The sequence below is a fragment of the Leucopleurus acutus genome, assembly GCF_964270905.1.
Source record: "Leucopleurus acutus genome assembly, chromosome: 17".
Lineage (NCBI taxonomy): Eukaryota > Metazoa > Chordata > Mammalia > Artiodactyla > Delphinidae > Leucopleurus > Leucopleurus acutus.
The window spans coordinates 13,994,628-14,013,742 of NC_139159.1; the positions used below are offsets into that span (position 1 = coordinate 13,994,628).

At 38.0% G+C, this 19,115-nt stretch overlaps 1 protein-coding gene across 2 annotated transcripts in view; it reads left to right on the forward strand.

Moving 5' to 3' along the window:
* Positions 1-19,115, forward strand: part of LOC309974341 (uncharacterized protein C8orf34) — a gene marked incomplete at both ends in the record, with an annotated part of 325,219 nt that overhangs the window by 234,824 nt on the left and 71,280 nt on the right. For both annotated transcript variants that reach the window (XM_082858974.1, XM_082858973.1), the window contains 2 exons: positions 11,659-11,744; positions 17,201-17,277. In XM_082858974.1, the coding sequence (XP_082715100.1) occupies positions 11,659-11,744; positions 17,201-17,277 (163 nt within the window). The remainder of the gene's footprint in view (positions 1-11,658; positions 11,745-17,200; positions 17,278-19,115) is intronic.

A 19,115-nucleotide genomic window follows, 5' to 3' on the forward strand; every position in this document is an offset into this window, starting at 1 on the left:
AGCTCAAGTGCAGTCTGACTCTGAGATTTCTAACTTCAGTAAGATGGAATCGTACATACCTGGGAATAAAATTTAGTGTTCAGCTAAAGTCAACACCCAGCTAGTTGGAGGAAGAGAAATAGCAACATCCTCTGGTAGAGTCTTCTCTATTTTTGGCATCCCAGGCATGGTATACTATGACTACACAGTGAGGATGGCTGGGGAACTCCATCCCTTCCAGAGCTATAAAGAGGAGGCAATATGGAGGGCTGTCCCCCAGCCTGCAGTGTGGGCATCACCTGAGAACTTGGTAGAAAGACAATTCCTGGGCCACCCTCCAGACCTGACTCAGGAGCTCTGTGGGTGGAGCCCAGCAAGCTGTGTTTTAAGAAGTCCTCTAGGTGATTCCAGTGCACCCTAAAAGTTGAGAACATTGCTCTACACTGTCAAATAAGGACCTTAACTGCCTGTTTCTATGTAGATAGATTTTAAAAAGGGTCCTCTCTAGGGATGATGGCAGGCTGAGAGCATACCCACAATTCACCATATCATTTTATAGATATGAAATCCAGTTTAAAATGTGCATGAATGGTCGTGTTGAAGGAGGCTTGAGGATTCCAATGCCCAGAGCTGCCTCTAGCTCAGCATTCCGTGTTTGGCTGCTTTCTCTAGGAGTTTTCTTAGCTCCGGAGCTGTCTGGCAATTTGAATGTAATCCTTTTTCATGACTGCCTTGGATTTCAGGAAGGTTGGAATGTCCCCAGGGTCATCCTTTGTGCGAGTAATAATCTGACCAAGGTGTGTGTCGGTGGCCCACAGATTGGTCACATCTGCCTGGAAAATCTAGTTTAGTAGTCCCAAGGCGTAAGAATCAGCCCTGCTCCGTGCGGGCTCTTCTCTTCCTAACTTTGTGTTGACATTTTTACGTTTGAGTTGAGGTAAAGCAGAAGAGAGCGAAAACAAAGCACATCTATTCTCCATGTGTGCTTCCCTGAGGTTTGGTTTTAGAATTCTTAAACTTCTGCCAGGAGAGTAATTAGCAGCCCAGATAAGAGGCCACCTAATGGCAGCTACACGTCCGCAATCAGGTATGCCTGAGAGAACTACAAATTTGATTAGAGAGTTACCGATATTTTGTAGGCCCATATCTTACTTTCAGGAGGTAGGAAATTAAAAGGAAAATTTAAGAGGAAAGAGCATGGTTTTTATCTCTATGTCACCATCCATCATTATACTTTAGAGCTTTATGTTCAAAGATTCTTGTGAACAAGGGAGAGAATTTAAAAAGCAGAATATAAAGAAAGCCCTCTGGTGAAAGAGAATGTTATTCTGTTCCATTCCACTGTCAGGAAAAAGGGGCTTCATCTTGATGCATTGCTCACATGGCATAGCAAGAGAAAAGGAACGGCAGAGTGCCTACAGGTGAATGCTGGAAGGAAGAGTTTTTAAGTGAATATCCTAGAATAAGGAGGGAAGTGTAGGTACTGTTGGAAATTTTCTCTTGGCGGGGGATTCACTGGGGCCGAAGTATTTGTCAGAGGTTCCGGGGTGGGAAGTAGAGCTGCGTCTGGGGCACAGACAGCGCGGCTGAGGGGCTGAGAGATGGTATCAAAGGGCCAGACCACCCACCAAAGGGTCAGCTGGGACGGCCATGGGTAAAGGAGACCCCCGAGGTGGAGTCAGTGGGCTTGGAAAACAGAGTGGGAGGAAGAACATCCAGGTAGTTCTCTGAAGAACTGGGACTTGGTTGGGACTTGGGTGGAGGGCGGCAAAGTTCCACAAGACAGCAGCGCCATTTTTCTGGAGTAGAGAAGGAACTCTTACAGGTGTTTAGCGACTTCGGATAGATGCCATTTAAATTAGGCAGTTATTCTGGTGAGGGGGCACAAGTGTAAAGCACTCTGCTGAGCCCTGATGGTGTGGTGGCTATCGGACTTGGTCTCTGACTTCAGGAAGCTTGCCGAGTAGTTAGAGCGGCATGAAAGTACACGCAGGCCTCGCGCCAGATGGCAGGCTCGTTGCTCAATGGAGGGCTTTGCCTCTGAAGAGCCCCGATAAATGTCTGATGCTGATGACAATGTGGCTTTTCTAAGACTTCAAAATGGAGTAAATGGGCTTCCTTGGTGGCGCAGTGGTTAAGAATCTGCCTGCCAATGCAGGGGACACGCGTTCGAGCCCTGGTCCGGGAAGATCCCACATGCCGCAGGGCAACCAACCCCGGGCACCACAACTACTGAGCCTGCGTGTGCTCTAGAGCGTATGAGCCGCAACTACTGAGCCTGCGTGCCACAACCACTGAGCCCACGTGCCACAACTATTGAGCCTGTGCTCTGGAGCCCGTGAGCCACAACTACTGAGCCCACACGCCACAACTACTGAAGCCCATGCGCCTAGAGCCCGTGCTCCACTACGAGAAGCCACCGCAATAAGAAGCCTGCACCCCGCAATGAAGAGTAGCTCCCACTCGCCACAACTAGAGAAAGCCCACACGCAGCGACAAAGACCCAATGTGGCCAAAAATAAATAATAAAATAAAATAAATAAATTTATTTTAAAAAATGAGTGAGAATAAGTTGCTAGAATTTCCATCAAAAAACGCTAGAAACGTACTGGAATCCTAAAATGGAAAATTAACATTTAGAAAGAGACTTAGAAATAACTCTCTGACTGATGTTATGAAAGAGGATTTGTGAATTAAAAGACTTTAGAGGGGGGCTTCCCTGGTGGCGCAGTGGTTGAGAGTCCGCCTGCTGATGCAGGGGACACGGGTTCGTGCCCCGGTCCGGGAGGATCCCACGTGCTGCAGAGCGGCTGGGCCCGTGAGCCATGGCCGCTGAGCCTGGAGGCCCGCATACCGCAAAAAAAAAAAAAAAAAGACTTTAGAGGGGAAGGATAAGTTAATTTTCTAACCCTTTGAAGAAAACGGTTCAAAATTTCTTAAAACCTAAACTGTTTATTGTGGTTCCCCTGGGCTAATCGGCACTTATCACGGTATACTATTTACTTTCCAGTGAAACAGAATTACCCATCCTTCAAAATAGCTCAATTAAGTAGTAGTATATCATATTCTGAAGTTCTCTGTAGAGATTTTAGAGCCCAGAGAGGCCAAGCCTAGTGCACAGCTCATTCTGTTCAGCATCTCCCCACAGGTATCCAAATGCCTCTCTGCACCTCTCCACCAGCACGTCTAAAATGCACTTGAAACATACCATGTCCCCAGCTAAAGTCCACTTATCCCCACCAAATTTGCTTTTCCTTCAGTTTTCCTTACCTCAGCAAATGGCAGCATGATCATTTCAGTTGCCTAGGACAGAAAAATGGTGACATTGTTTATTCCTCTTTTTCTCTCACAATCTCCAAGTCTCACATATCAGATGGACTGTGGGCTCCAGCTGCAGAATTTACCCAGAATCAGTCCGCTTCTTATCACCTCTACCACTGCCGCCCTTGGGCAAGCCATGCTCACCGCTCAACAAAGTTGGCAGGATAACGTCCTAAGGAATCTCCCTGCAGCCACGCTTGCTGCCCACAGTGAATTCTCCACACAGCAGGCAGAGTGATCCTTCTTAAAGCAAAGTCTAATCATGTCCCTTCTCTGCGTCAAACCCCCCACCACCAATGGGCTTCCCATTTTCCCGGGGAAGAAGACTACATATTCTAGCATCGAATTTCTAGATGACGTTGTAGGGGAGCAAAATTTGCCACCCCAGAAGATCTCTTTGGCGTGAGGATTAAGCTGGGCAGGTTATTTTTAAGAAACAGAAGTCTCCTGTCAGTTTAATTCTTAGACCAGCCAAAAGAACCTGGAAGGGTGGAGGGAAATTTCTTCCTCCCCAGCACTGTAGAATGTCCTACCTGGTCTAGCCTCAGCTTCCTCTCGGACAGCATATCCTGCTATGTACCCCTCGTTCACTCCACACCAGTCACTGGCTTCAACTTGCTCTTCCCTCTCCTTGTAATGCTCTTTCTCAGGCATCTATTTGCTTAGTCCCTCATTGCTTCAAGTTTTGGCTCAAATATTGCCCACTGATGAAGCTGTCCCTGGACACACTATGTAAAATTGCATACTACCCTTTCTCTGGAGTCTTCCTATATAGGCTCTTCCTTCCTGGCTCTACTTTCCATCCTTGGTTTTTTGTTTTGTTTTGTTTTGTTTTGTTTTTGCCGTGCACGGGCCTCTCACTGTTGTGGCCTCTCCCGTTGTGGAGCACAGGCTCCGGACGCGCAGGCTCAGCGGCCATGGCTCACGGGCCCAGCCGCTCCGCGGCATGTGGGATCCTCCCAGACCGGGGTACGAACCCGTGTCCCCTGCATCGGTAGGCAGACTCTCAACCACTGCGCCACCAGGGAAGCCCTCCATCCTTGATTTTTAACCAGCTTTGTTATTAACACCGATTCTATGTATTTTAGTTGTTCGTTTGTTCGTCATCTTTGGTCGGTAGGATGAAAGCTCCATTGAGGATGGGAATTTGGTTCATCGTGTCCACAGCCCCCAACTGCAACCCCCCAAACTGGAACAATGCTTGGGCCATTGTAGGCACTTGCCTAGACCTGGTCACTCCATGCTTTTGATCTTCCATTTCTGGTTTATTGCGAGAGCTTCCCAAATGGCGTTACAAGATGCCTCAATGAATATTATTTTCTTGGTGCAGCTTTTATAGTATTAGACAATAATTTAAAACTTTCAAAGTTTCCTGCTACATTAAGTCTAATTCTTGTTTAGTTTGCAAGCTCCCTTCTGAATACAACTTATAATCTAGATGTGTTTGTGGCTTTCAATACACTACTTTCACTGAAGCTCTTAGTCAGTTTTTTGTTATACTTGGTGTTCCTTTTTTGTCTTTCTCTCTCTCTCTCTCTCTCTCTCTCTCTCTTTCTTCTTTTCTTTTTTTACCTTTTTTCCCCGAACGGCTTCTTTTTCCAAAGTAAATGTAGTCTATTATTTCACTGCTCTTTCCTTGGAACACCCTTCCTCTTTTTCTTCATCTAATCAAACTTTAGCATTTTCAAAGCTCAGTGCAAGTACCACGTACTCCATTAACGTTTGTTGAATTAATCCAGATTCTATTCATCATTTCCTCTGAACTAGATATGTTAGAAATGTTAGCTTGGCATTTAATTTCATGCATGCCATAATGTATTCAATTTGTTTCAAAAAATACATTTGATGAGTGTCTACTCTTTAGTTAGATACTATTTTCTTCCAGAAAGTGTTCAGGGAAGATTAAAATATGTCATATATAGTGTGATAACATAAAAACAGAAAGACGGCTGCTTGTGAATCTGAATGTCTTCCAGGCCAGTGTGAAAAGTTAAGAATGCACTTATTTGAGTCTTCTCTCGTCACATCATGTGGTTCAACTGAATTGACAATACCAGAGGTTTTTTAAAAAAATATTTTCTTACTGAATGTCTTGGATTTTTTTTAAAAAAGTATAGAAAAGAAGTAGCGCTCATAACTTTCTCTATCCTCCCACCGCTTACACTATTCAAAACTCCCTCCTCAAAATGCGTACGGCTGGTGGTGATGTGTTTTACTGACCATTTTGGACTAGGACTGGGCTGCTACTTAGCTCTGGTTTTGGTTTCCTTGTGTCTTCTTACAGAGCGAGACATTGGAACCAGCTGGATCTCAAAACATTACCAAGCAAGCAAAATTTGAACCACTGCTATGGCCACAAAACTCCTGAATGAGCTTCAACATCTTTTCTCTTTACTGGTCCATCTTCCTGAAGGCTATTTTGTAAGACGTAGGGACTTTTCAGCAGCATTTACTTAACAAATGTCTATTGATCACATACATGTGCCTGGTACTATGATAGGCTGTGATCGGCACTACAATAGTCTCTGAGGATGCTATCTTTCATTGGCTTATTCACTATTGAGACTGAGTCAATGGAAGGTGACTGTTGACTACAAACTTGGAGATATAATTTACTAACATTTATAACAGCATTTCCTCTAGCCAGGTCGCACTGGTCAGTATTAAATGAAATCTGATTCGTTTATTTGAAACCCAAACTCATTTGCCATCTTTGTCACCTCTGCTTGCACCTCACTTCAAATACCCCAACTTTAATTAGCAACTATTTTGGCACATGTTTCTAGCTGTGGCAACCAGCTTTGTGCAGGTGCAACCTTTAGCATCTCATTTATAAGCCTAGATATATGTAGGATAATTTTCACCCCTTTTCAAGAGAATGTAATTGTAAATACACTAAAGTATTCTGTAGAAAATTCCTTATACATAGGCTGGGTCTGCTTTTCCTTTCCTTATCTCCAAGGTGAGCTACTCACTAAAAAATACCTTAAGAAATCTCTTTTAGAGCTTACAGTGTACCAAGCTCAACCTAAGCTAGGCTTTAGGGACATAAAAATATGAAAAATAAAATTCTTATCTTTAAGACACTTCGTTTGTGTTGATAGACATGAAAACAAGCAATTAAATATGGTAAAGATTTGCATAGGTGCTAAGACTTCTGGAAGAAAAGCTTCTGAAAAAAAGGAGAATCTGTAATTAAAACCTAGGATTAAGCTGAATAGTAAAAGAGGGGAACGTAAATTCTGCCAGAGATAATTATATAATGGCACAGAGGCTTAATAAAATATCTGCACAGAAGTAAAAGCAGTTTGGAGTTTATGGAGTATAAATTCCATGGGGAAATATCCAAGAAGGTGAAGTTGCAGACACAGGTAGGGGTTGTGCAACAGAGAGACTTGAATGACTTGGTAAGGAAACCATAACTCATTTTGCAGGTGATGAGAAGCCAGTAAAAATGGCAGCTGTTAAACTCCTTTGAGGCAAGGATTGTTTTGAGAATCTGGTTGAAGTTACTGTCTCCCTGTCCAAAAAAGAGCAATCCACCAAAAATTTTTATTCCATTTATTGTGAATTACAGTGAGTCCCCTGAAACCTGTCTGTGGGCGTGTCTAAGCATACTCATGTTAAAATCTCTTGCACTAAAATATTTAAAGCATGAGAATAATAAAGCATGAGGATTTATTTTGAACTTTCTGGTAGCCATATGGAAAAAATGGATTTTTGAAGGACAAGTTTCTCTGTATGAATATCATCAAGGAAACTAATAATCCAAGCAAGTAAAGATGAACAGCACAATTATAGTAGTAGCATAAAGAAGAAGTGATAGAATCAGGAAATCTCTTTAGGAAGTATAATTAACGAGGCTGGGATTGATTAGCTATGTGTAATATGAGGCAGGGTATGATGAAGATGAGTTTGCTTTGGACAAGTTCCCTTTGAGATGCTTATAGTTAATCCAATTAAAATGTCCTGCAAGAATCTGGGTACACCAATCTTGAGCTGAGAACTCAAGATTTGAAAAAACTCACTGTAAATGTAGTTGAAACCATAAGAGTGGATGAGCTGATTCAGGGAGATGGTGCAGAGTGGGCAAAGAGTGTTCATACAAAGTACAGCTGAAAGTAAAATAAAAACAATATCAGAAAGTTTTCAACCGTATGTGGCAATTAGAAGGTCAGGTAGTCTTAGTCTAACCAGTCATCTCAGAATGGTAGGAGCATAAAGCAAATTAAAATAAGTTGAGGGAATGAACTTAGAACACTCCCTAACACCATACACAAAAATAAACTCAAAATAGATTAAAGACCTAAATGTAAGGCCAGACACTATAAAACTCTTAGAGGAAAACATAAGCAGAACACTCTATGACATAAATCACAGCAAGATCCTTTTTGACCCACCTCCTAGAGTAATGGAAATAAAACCAAAAATAAACAAATGGGACGTAATGAAACTTCAAAGCTTTTGCACAGCAAAGGAAACCATAAACAAGACCAAAAGACAACCCTCAGAATGGGAGAAAATATTTGCAGATGAAGCAACTGACAAAGGATTAATCTCCAAAATTTACAAGCAGCTCATGCAGCTCAATACCAAAAACACAAGCAACCCAATCCAAAAATGGGCAGAAGACCTAAATAAACATTTTTCCAAAGAAGATAAACAGATTGCCAACAAACACATGAAAGGATGCTCAACATCACTAATCATTAGAGAAATGCAAATCAAAACGACCATGAGGTATCACCTCACACCAGTCAGAATGGCCATCATCAAAAAAATCTAGAAACAATAAATGCTGGAGAGGGTGTGGAGAAAAGGGAGCCCTCCTGCACTGTTGGTGGGAATGTAAATTGATACGGCCACTATGGAGAAATAGGTGAAAGCCAAAATAGGTGAAAGGGATTAAGAGGCACCAACTTCCAGTTATAAAATAAGTAAGTCATGGGGGTTTAATGTGCAGCATAAGGAATATGGTCAATAATATTGTAATAACTTTGCATGGTGACAGATGGTAACTAAACTTCTGGTGACCATTTCAGAATGTATACATAAATCACTGTGATGCACACCTGAAACTAATAGGATATTTTATGTTATACTTCAATTTTTTAAAAAGGCATTCAGGGATTTTTAGAATGTTTAGGGAGTTTGGCTCAAAGAAGAATAGACTAGAAAAAGCAACAGGTAGATGTTTTAGATAATTATGGGAGGCATTTGTTTTGTTTTGTTTTTTTAAGGCTGCAGCAGAAGTGAACTTGTTTCTATGCTGTGGGAAATGAGCAGTAGAGATAAACAGAATGAGTGGTGGTGAGTAAAAGAAATTAGGTCCAAGAGGCAGATGAGATGATGGGACCCAAATCACCAGCCTGATGGATGGTCTAAGCGTTAGTCAGGGGAGAGGGTCTCTCATCCTCTGTGAATTGGAAAGGTGGTGAATACACAGGTCAGGGTGAAGATAATTCTGTTGGTGCTGTGTGACAGGGAGTGGGAAGTCCTTATTCCTGATTAGATAATTTATCTGGATGACACAGAAGAGAGGTGATATTTTTGAAAAGACTTTGTAAGGAATGGAAGAAAGAAAAACAACCGAGAAGCCAAAGTTTAAAGTTGGAGACTATTGATTTATACTCATCAGTCCTAGAGTGTCCTGATTTTCACCAGTAGTTTTCAGCTGCACATGTGAATGAAAATGGTGAGTTAACACAGGGTTTGGGTCTGGTTGGCAGTAATGACTTAAAGGACATGGGTGCATGGGAATTGAGGGGGCAGTAAGTCCCAGCTGAGGAGGGCAGGAAGGAAATCAGGAGAGGTGTGAAACCGGGAGAAAACCAAGGGAAAATGAAGATCTATGTTTGATTAAAGAGAAAGTGAGTTTGTGAAAGAGCCTACAGGAGGCGAGTTTGTTGTCAGAGAACAGGATATTGGATTTAAAGATTTCTGACAGAGCAATTGAGGTATCTGTCCTTGGGTTAGGGAAGGTGAAATGGAAGGGAAGCTCTCCAGATTTGAGATGGAGGGACTTTGAAATTAGCAGGTAGATACACATGAACACGAAGATCATTCACGATAATAGTGACACTTGAGTTGAAGAAGAAAATATTGGACCTGATCAAAGTCTTCACAGGCAGAAAGAGAACAGGTTAATATTTATAATCCTGTGTTAGCTGAGGTTGAGGGCTTAGACAGCCTCCTTTGGAGAGGAGGTACTATAATATTCTTAGAGGAAAAAGGGATGTCATATTCTTAGACGAGAAACGGGCTTCAGTTATGACAAGGAAGAGCAAAAAACATTTTGTTTAGCGGCTGAGCATATAGAAGAGTGTTTAATATGGAAGGGGAGTTTTAGAAAGCGAAGTGAAAATGTTTGAGAGTATGAGTATAACTCTTGAGGTGTAAAAAAAAAAAAAAAAGATTTAACTTTTATTAAGACCGTATTTCCCAGACTTGCCCACACAACTCTTGTTTACATAGTACCTATTAACCTCTTACAAAAGTAGTGCTATGTGGATTACAGCTTGGGAAACATTGGCAGACTGCTCAAGGATAGCAGGGCTGAGAAGCATTCCTCAATGGAGTTGCTGCCAAGTCACGGTGAATTCAACTCTTAAGGTACCTGGAGGGCACTGTTCGGACAAAGATGAGCCGGCTTCAGGGCCACCCAATTTGTTGGTTGTTTTCATGGTCATTTGTCTTTTCAACTCAGCTAAATTGAGAACTCTGTGAAATCAAGGGCAGTAGCAATTTCTTCACATCTCCACAACATTTGGGTTATTATTGAGCATATTGATAAATACTAAGTAAGTATCTCTTTTTATTGAAGCTTGCAATGAGCAAAAAAAAAAAAATTGCAGCTTACTTTTGATTTCTCGTTTCATTCTGCCTTTGTTGGAGATTTATTTTCTGTTTAGGTTTTTAACCTAATGTTAAATACCCAAAGGTGTTGGAGCTCATTGTTAATTTTTAATGATAATTTTTACTTACATGTTTCACTATCTTGTGTACCTACATACTTTCTTTCTTTGATAATTTTGATGAAAAAAGAATATTTCCCAATTATTAGAAGTAAACAAAATAAAAAGAAATAGTTGGGCAGATTTGGGAAGTATGTAGCTAAATCAGTCTCTTAAAAGTGATGCTGTTTTTTTAGAGTAAAAATTTAAAACTTAACTGAAAGTGTAAGATTTTTGACCCAAGAGTTTTATATGACTATCAGCAAGCTACTCTTGAGAATTATTTAATTAGCTTGTATAATACAGTAAATATAGTTTGTGTACAGAAGGTAATATGTAAGTATAAATGTATAATATATACAGAAATGGACAATATTTAATATTGTAGGAATAAAAATATAATGTACAATATTTATAATTATACAAAAGGTAAAGAGAGAGTCATGCATATATGTTATTGGATTCCACTGTAGTGATATAAAATAGTTGAAAATTTTGACTGTTGAGCCTGGTACAGTTATGAATTGTATTTGAGTTTGTATTTTTGAAAATATTAATGGCATATGTCATGTTTTTATTAATACTCCCATGAGAGCACTCACCTCATGGGAGTTAAATGCAAGAAAAAAGTAAGGGCACTGGTAGAAATTTCCAGTCTCTGGATTATTTGATATACTGTCCTCCAACATTAGCAGAGCTTATTCTGCTGCTCTTAGGTCAGAGTTCCAACATTTATTGATGAGCTCTACCTCCTTTGATACAGTGGTTTCACAGTATAATGTAAACCCAGACTAGTCTCTCTCTAGAGGTAAGGATATAGAAGCTCAGAAATCTATTGTCCTAAAAGTACCCATGTAATCTGCCTCTCCTGAAGAAGACGCAGTGTCTATGAGAACCCTGGGCAGCCACACGTATCGAGAATCTTCACACCCCCTGTTGAGACGAATCTTGACCTGCAGGCCTTTAAGCGCAGGTTTGGTTGATTTGGAGAATTGTATTTGATAAACCTCTGTGCAGCCATGGGAACCCTGTCATGCCCCTCAACCCAGGAGTCAGGCAAGCACACTGTGTTGGATGCTTGCTTTTCTTCCAATCACTTCCCCATTGTAGTTTCCGTGAAAACATTTGTCTATAAACCTTCTTCAGTGAGGCTAAGAAGAAAAGTAGATTCTATCTAGACTAATCTTCCCATGTATACAGGAGAAAAGAAGAAGGACTTTTCCTTAAAGGTTAGAAAAGCAAAAACACTGTATTACAAAGGTTTTGGTAAGGCTGTATTTCTACTTGGAAGAAGCATGTCTGATTTTAGAGTTTAGAAGTTCATAGTCATGTTCTCAGTAGTATGTAGTTCACATTTCACTATTCAACCTTATTAGAGTTTCAATGACCACTGTTAATCATTTAGGCTTCAAGGAGACAACCTGGTGGAAAGGACAGAAGAGACCTCGCAAACACTTCATTCTCCAGATGAAATAATCCCAGATTTTTTGGGTAAGTTTTAAATCCAACAATAGATATTGTAATTTTAGCGGCACTTAAAGATTTTTTACAAAAGAAAACTAAACCAAACATCTTCCCCTGTGCCAAATTACCATAGCTGCCAATCATACATCCACCACTTCTGCAGGCTGTGTGTCAGGAGGTTAAGGGCAAAGGAGAAGATGAAGCAAGAAGTGTGGGTCCTGAGGAGCAGCCTCTTAATGCCTGTGCCTGTTAAGGGTACAAACATGTCAACTCTACGTTGGCTGCTCCCAAAGTTTGTCACCAATTCCAACTTGGTTTTGGAACTTACATTGCCTACTCACATTCGCACATCATGGATCCCTTCAGTCTTCGGGGCAGAAATGTCAATATCAAACTTGAGTTTCCTTCCTCTCTCTCAGCCCTATGTTAAATTGGTCTCAAATCATGTCACTGTCACCAAGCCAGTCTCATCTTCATTTTCCCTGAGACTGCCTAGTCTATGCCCTTGTCCTCTTTCTCTAGCTAGTGTAAGAGCTCTGTAAATAGATTCTCCTTGTACTAACTCACCCGTTTTGGTTCATTATCTTTATAAAAATAAAGCTGCTATTTCTTTCCCATTTTCTATAGGACAGAATTCAAACTCCTTGGCGTAGCATATTAAGTTCATGCCAGGGCACTTCAAAATGTTTGCAGAATAAATAAATAAGTACATGTAATGCCACTACAGTGACATCTAAGGTATATCACTGCTTCATCATTCAGTGTTCTAGCAGGGAGCAGTCGGTACATCCAATTGGAATAATTAGAAGAGAAACCGTAGGAAAACATTTTCCTTACATCTGGATAGAGAAGGACATCTTAAACAAGATGCAAACGTTCCTAAACATTAAAAAATATTCAACTATAGAGTGTTGAGAATTCTTGTTCATCAAAAGATGCCAGAAAAAAGTGAGTTGACAAGCTACAAAATAGGAAACTATATTTGAATATATTTGTCACTGATCAAAGATTAATATTCAGAATATATAAAGTACATCTATAATTTAATAAAGAAAGGATCAGCAAACCAATAGAAAAATAAGCAACAGATATGAATAGACATTTCACGGAAGAGGAAACACAAATGGCCAATGAGCATATGAAAAATGTTTAGTAATCAAGGAAAAGCAAGTTAAGACCACAGAGAGATGCTCTTTTACAACCTTTTATTTGACATTAATTAAGAAATCTGGCAAAAGCAAGTGCTGGTGAAGATAGAGACAAAAAAAAACTCATACTCTACAGGTGGGGCATAAACAATTTTGGAAATAGTCTTCCATTATCCTAAAATCTGAGTAAAGCTCAGAATCTCCACTTCTGGATAAATATGTTAGAGAAGCAAGTCTTGTGAACCATGAAATGTACGCAAATTTGTTAGTATGCTGGTGGACACTAAGATGGATAGATTATAAAATTGTTACACTGTAGGAAGCTGAATGCATTTCAGCTGCACACATAGAATGGATGAAATCAGTGATGTGCTGGTAAATGTGAACAACTGTTTCTTTGAAAAAGAAGGCCCTGGTTTGTAGAGATTGACGGCTTCCATAATCTAAATATAACATAATATAAATGCTGATTTCAAGCAACTGATCCGAAATGGCAGTTGGGTCTTCCAATCTGGTATGAGTAGGTTGCAGCTCACAACTGAATGAGTCTTAAAAGCATAATATTTGTAAAAAAAAAAAAAAAGTTGTAAAAATATGTATCTCAATAAAATAAAATGTCTTTATAAAAAAAGCATAATGTTGATTGAACAAAAGCAAGTCATAGAATGTCATTTTTTTAAACCTCAAAACTAGCAAATCTAAATAGTATATTCTTTAGGAAAACATACATTAAGTGATACAATTATATTGAAAAAAGGGAATGAAAGACTCGAAATGGTGGTTATTCTTAGGGGTTAGGGGAAGCAAGGAGATGGGATTAGGAAGGAGCTCACAGGTATATGAAGGTTATTGGAAATGTTTTAATTCTTAAGTTAGGTGGTGGGTTTGGGGTGTTTATTTTGTCATGGTGCTTTGTAACTTAAATGTACTATTTTTTTATTATACATGTATATTTTATATGTACTTTTTAATATATCAAATATTAAGAACATTATAAATAAAAGTTAAAAAATAAAGTGTTGTGGGAACATAAACCAATGCCAGGGTAGCACAATACTAAACAAAGGTAATAGTTTCAGTATACTCAAATCTCTCATATTACTGATGAGATGAAACACTCTCAGGACAAACCTTTAACCCTGCCAGTGAAAGGTGAGCGGTGTGTCATAATTCCCCGACCGGAGATAGAACCCACTCCCCCTGTATTGGAAGGCAGAGTCTTAACCACTGGACCACTGGGGGAGTCCCCAACCCCTAATTGTTTTTGAATTACTCCTTGTGTGTTTATTCTTCTTACCTCAGTTGGATTATATGCTTCTTGAGGGTTTCTTGTGTTCTCCACCATGCTCAATATAAAACTAGATACAAAAAATAGATAAAATAAAATTCAAAAAAAAAGGAGATACAAAACAGGTATTAACTACTGGCCCATTATATACACACTTCTTAATTCTATCAAAACCACTCCAATCCACCGATCTACAGATAATATATCCTTCAACAATCATGTTTACATAATAACTGAGTATTGTTAGGATTTAAATTTTTAGAAAATTAAACAAGGCATCAGTAATGTGTTGATTATACTTACTTGCATTCACTGGGAGAAAAGGTATTCATTAAGTTTAAGCTCCTTTCTTGAACTTCTTATATCCTGCATTCTTCACATTCAGATATTAGAGACCTAATCAACGAATTCCAAAATATGCTTTCTGATTCAGTACATTCTTTTCTACTGAAGTTAGTCAAATCACTAGATCCAAAGAGTGCTAATGTGATTTTTATGTTAAATATGCATCCACATTGAGCTTGGCTAAATAAACGTAAATATTTCTATGAACAGGTATAATTTTGTGCTTAACAAAAACCTGTTATGACACAAACAGCAAAAGTACAAATAATGACAGGAAGACATTAAGTGAAGTTAAACAGCGACAAACCCTACAGGTCTCCAGGTTCTTAACAGCACACCCAGTCAACCACAGGGGCTAAGTTTTTAGTCCAAGTGCTGCCAGAAACTTAGATTTTGACAAAAGTACTTTATCTTTCGATGCTTCAGTTTCTTCTCTCAAATGAGGAGATAAACTCTCTAACATTTGACAAATTTAGAGACTCGTTTTCCCCTCCATGTTATTAAAGAAAGCTCAAAGAATTCATTGCTTGCATTTTGAAAATCATTTATACTTATTCTATCACTAGATTTGGGCTATTTAAGGGTCCTTTCAACTTAACTTTTAATACAGTCAGGTATGTAAATTCACAAATATTCTGGTGCACTTCACAGTTGTCCCTTTTCACTGTAGATCTCACTGGATATGGCACCAATAACCAGGAAGACTCCAACCAAAACAAGAACAGAACAAAATGTAAAACCATATAAAGTTACCAATACCTTCCCTTTATAAATGTTAATCTTCATTAAAAAAATCAATACTGTAAAGGTGTTCAAATAAATTCCAAGAGAGAAAGAGTCATAGAAAATTTTCTTGCTCAACTTGTTTTGAAAGCACCTAGCTGAGAGCCTGGCATATAGTTTTTTTGAATAAATGAATATACAAATACACAAATAAATGGATGAATGAATTGATTAATGTACATATGCATAAAAAACAAATGCAATGACAATATCTCTTTAAAACCGTTAACTGCTCACCGAGAGGAACTTGAGAACTCACTTATTATATAGTATTTCTAACTATACAAAACCTAGCAAATCCACGAGAGTGCGTTTTCTTCTTTAAATGAAATAATTTGCTTTATAATGTAGAATAGAACACTTTAATATTACTTATGTCAATATTCTACACAAATAAAAATTTCAGCACAGAAATAAAATAGAAAAAATACTAAGTGAATGCTGAAATTACAGGAATATTTGCTCACAGTTCTGCAGAATATAATTCAGTCCTGGAGGACTTGAATTATGCTAACTTATACATTCTAATGTAAAGAATCTACCTAGTGTCATATTTACAATGGGGTTTTAATAGATAGGGGTTCAAGCTTCCTTCATTAATAGATTAATATTTTTAACTTGATATAATTCTCATTTATCCTGATTTTATTTTTCTTTTTGAATATAAAATTCTAAATTATCTGAGATAGAGAGAGCTCCATGATTCAAAAGCTATGCTTATGGATTTGTGCTAAGCTTTCCATTGTCTCTCTGGCCTTGAGTGGCCATTAAGGGCTTGGAGGATTTAATGCTCTGATTTTCTTCCCAGAGCACACATTTTATGCAACAGGAAAAAAAATCTGTCTCCATATGTATGTGAATCTGAAGAAAGTCTTCTTTAGGGAGGCATATGGCTCTTTAAAATTAATAAATATAAGAAATCAATTCTTAAAGTTTTCAGTGGTTTAGAATACCTTCCTCTTAACTGATGTTTTTATTTGAATGGAAGGTATTAAAATGCAGACTGTTTCTAGATGCTCCATGTATCTGTCTTTATTGAAGAATTCTTTATAGCCTATAGAAATCTTTGTTATAATTAATTTAATTCAGCAGACATATTTAAAATTAATAAATATAAGAAATCAATTCTTAAAGTTTTCAGTGGTTTAGAATACCTTCCTCTTAACTGATGTTTTTATTTGAATGGAAGGTATTAAAATGCAGACTGTTTCTAGATGCTCCATGTATCTGTCTTTATTGAAGAATTCTTTATAGCCTATAGAAATCTTTGTTATAATTAATTTAATTCAGCAGACATATGGAAATTCTTTATAGCCTATAGAAATCTTTGTTATAATTAATTTAATTCAGCAGACATATGGAAAGCCATCATTTTATTCACATATTTGAAAGTTGCTACCCACCCACTCATCAATCTAGTCAAGTGAATAATTACAACTTTTTGCTTGATACATTAAAATGGAAAGCCTACCACCATTTAATAATATGTACTTTTCTCCAAACTTTTCAGAATTTTTCATCCCATTTAAAAGAGAGAACACAAATTGACACCTAAATAGTGTAGCAAAAAAAAAAAGTTGATAGATGAAACAAATACAAAATTACAAGACAGAAAAAGGACATTAACGTTCCAACAATTAGCTAACTAATATGCCAAAAGGAGTGTTGCTCTGAGATGACTGCAGCTCTTGCACCTTCCTCACTGCACTGTGCCCTTTTAAATTAGAAATACAAAATGTTTTTCATACATTGTCTTTAAGCTAAATAAATAACATTCTACACCCTATTTTAAATCACAAACACTATGATTTTTCAACAACTGGTTCAGTCACTTTAATATCCTTCTCGTAATAGGTTTGTATATCAGAGTTAGTAAGCAATATGTGACTCTAGTTTATTCATTCTTTTTGTGAAAATAGATTCTTTAGCTGGAACTGAAGAAGCACTGATGGAAGAGGGTGAAGAATTTGAGAAAGCATCTAGATTAACAGGACCTGTAAGTATATTCATTTACTTATTTTTATCTCTAAAACTAATGTATATCACTAATAGGAACATCTAAAGGGAATAGGAAACAATATTATTCAAACTAAAGAGTATTTTAAAACATGCATCCAGCATATTCCACAGAGTCATGCAGTTCCTTGTATGAGTAGGTGGCCAGCTTGATTACAGGTACCCAGCAAAACTGGACTGAGCTCTTTCAGCAATTGAGGGATAAGATTTGAAGGAGATGGGAAAATCTAATTTCTGGTATTATTAACTTTTTGCTTGTGCACATGAATATTCTAAAACATTATGGGCTGCCATCTTAAACTTCACTAAGTGTATATACAGCTTGATAGAAAAATAACTGTTTTGCATATCCTGAAAGTTTACATATAACTTAAGCATGGTATTATTAGTTGTGAAGTCCTTGTGATATTTTGCTTAAACTATATCTCTTCCATAGAGTATGTTGGGAGGAAACCATTAGGTTTAAGATTTTCAATGCAATTTAATGTTAAAAGGATAAACACAGAAAAAACTGAAATCTACATTTAAATTCTAAATATAAAGTTTGTAAAAGATTCTGAGTTGCTCTAAAAATGGCTATGCAATCTTGCATTATCCTAGACTTAATATTTAGACTGGGTTAATATACTACAATATTCTCTGCATTCATTTATTAGGGCTGCTGTAACAAAGCACTGGGTGTATTAGACAGCAGAAATGTATTGTCTCACTGTCCTGGAGGCAAGTGTCAGCAGGGTTGGTTTCTTCTGAGGCCTTTCTCCTTGGCTTACAGACAGCACCTTCTCTCTGTGTCTCTTTCTTCGCATGTTCTTCCCTCTGTAAAACATCTGTGTTCTAATCTCCTCTCCTTATAAATACACCAGTCGTTTTGTATTGGGACCCATCCCAATGATCTCATTTAACTTAATTACCTCCTTAAAAATCCTATTTCCTATTAGTACACGTTCTGAAGTGCAGTATGTGTACTAGTCCTATTTAGTACACATTCTGCAGTACTAAAGGTTAGAACTTCAACATGAATTTTGGGGGAACACAATTCAGTCCATAACATTCTCTGATGAGATTACATTATTTGGAACTTTATTTGGATCACAGGATTTGGTTGAGGGTACCACATTTTTCAATGGATTTCATAATAAAATTAATTTTACAATTACTGATGAAATTAATGTATCTTTGTTCGTTTGTGTGCTTCTCATTGAAGCTTCCAGGCCTTATTTAAAATTTCTAACTTCTCTATTTTTCTATATAGCACTTCTCAGCTTCTACTATACTATATGATTTACTTATTTATTGTCTGTCTCCTCCCACATAATATAAGGTCTATGAGGACAAGCATTTTTTGTGCACTTTTTTCGCTTCTGTATTCGTAGAAGAGTGCCTATATATAGTAGGCACTATATACCTATTATACAACAGAATAGTTATATGTTGAATAAGAGAAATTATTTAGCAATAATTTCTTACCATGAGATGAAAAATATCTTACTTTCACTTATTATAAAATAGTAGAAACTTAGAAATAGGAAGAAGCATGGTGGTCATCTAGTTCGGGATTTCTTCTCCCTTACCTCAGTATTCTGGCCTCCTATGCCACTTTCACCCAATGCAAGAACATCCATTTTATAGATAAGGAAATGGAAAGTCAGAGAAGTTTAGTAACTGGACCAAGATCCCAAAGCTAAAAAAAGCAGTGAGGTCAGACTCTACTCAGTGCTCTGTGACGAACTAAATGGAAAGGAAATCTAAAAAGAGAAGGGTTATATGTATACAAATAGCTGATTCACTTTGCTGTACAGCAGAAACTAATATAACATT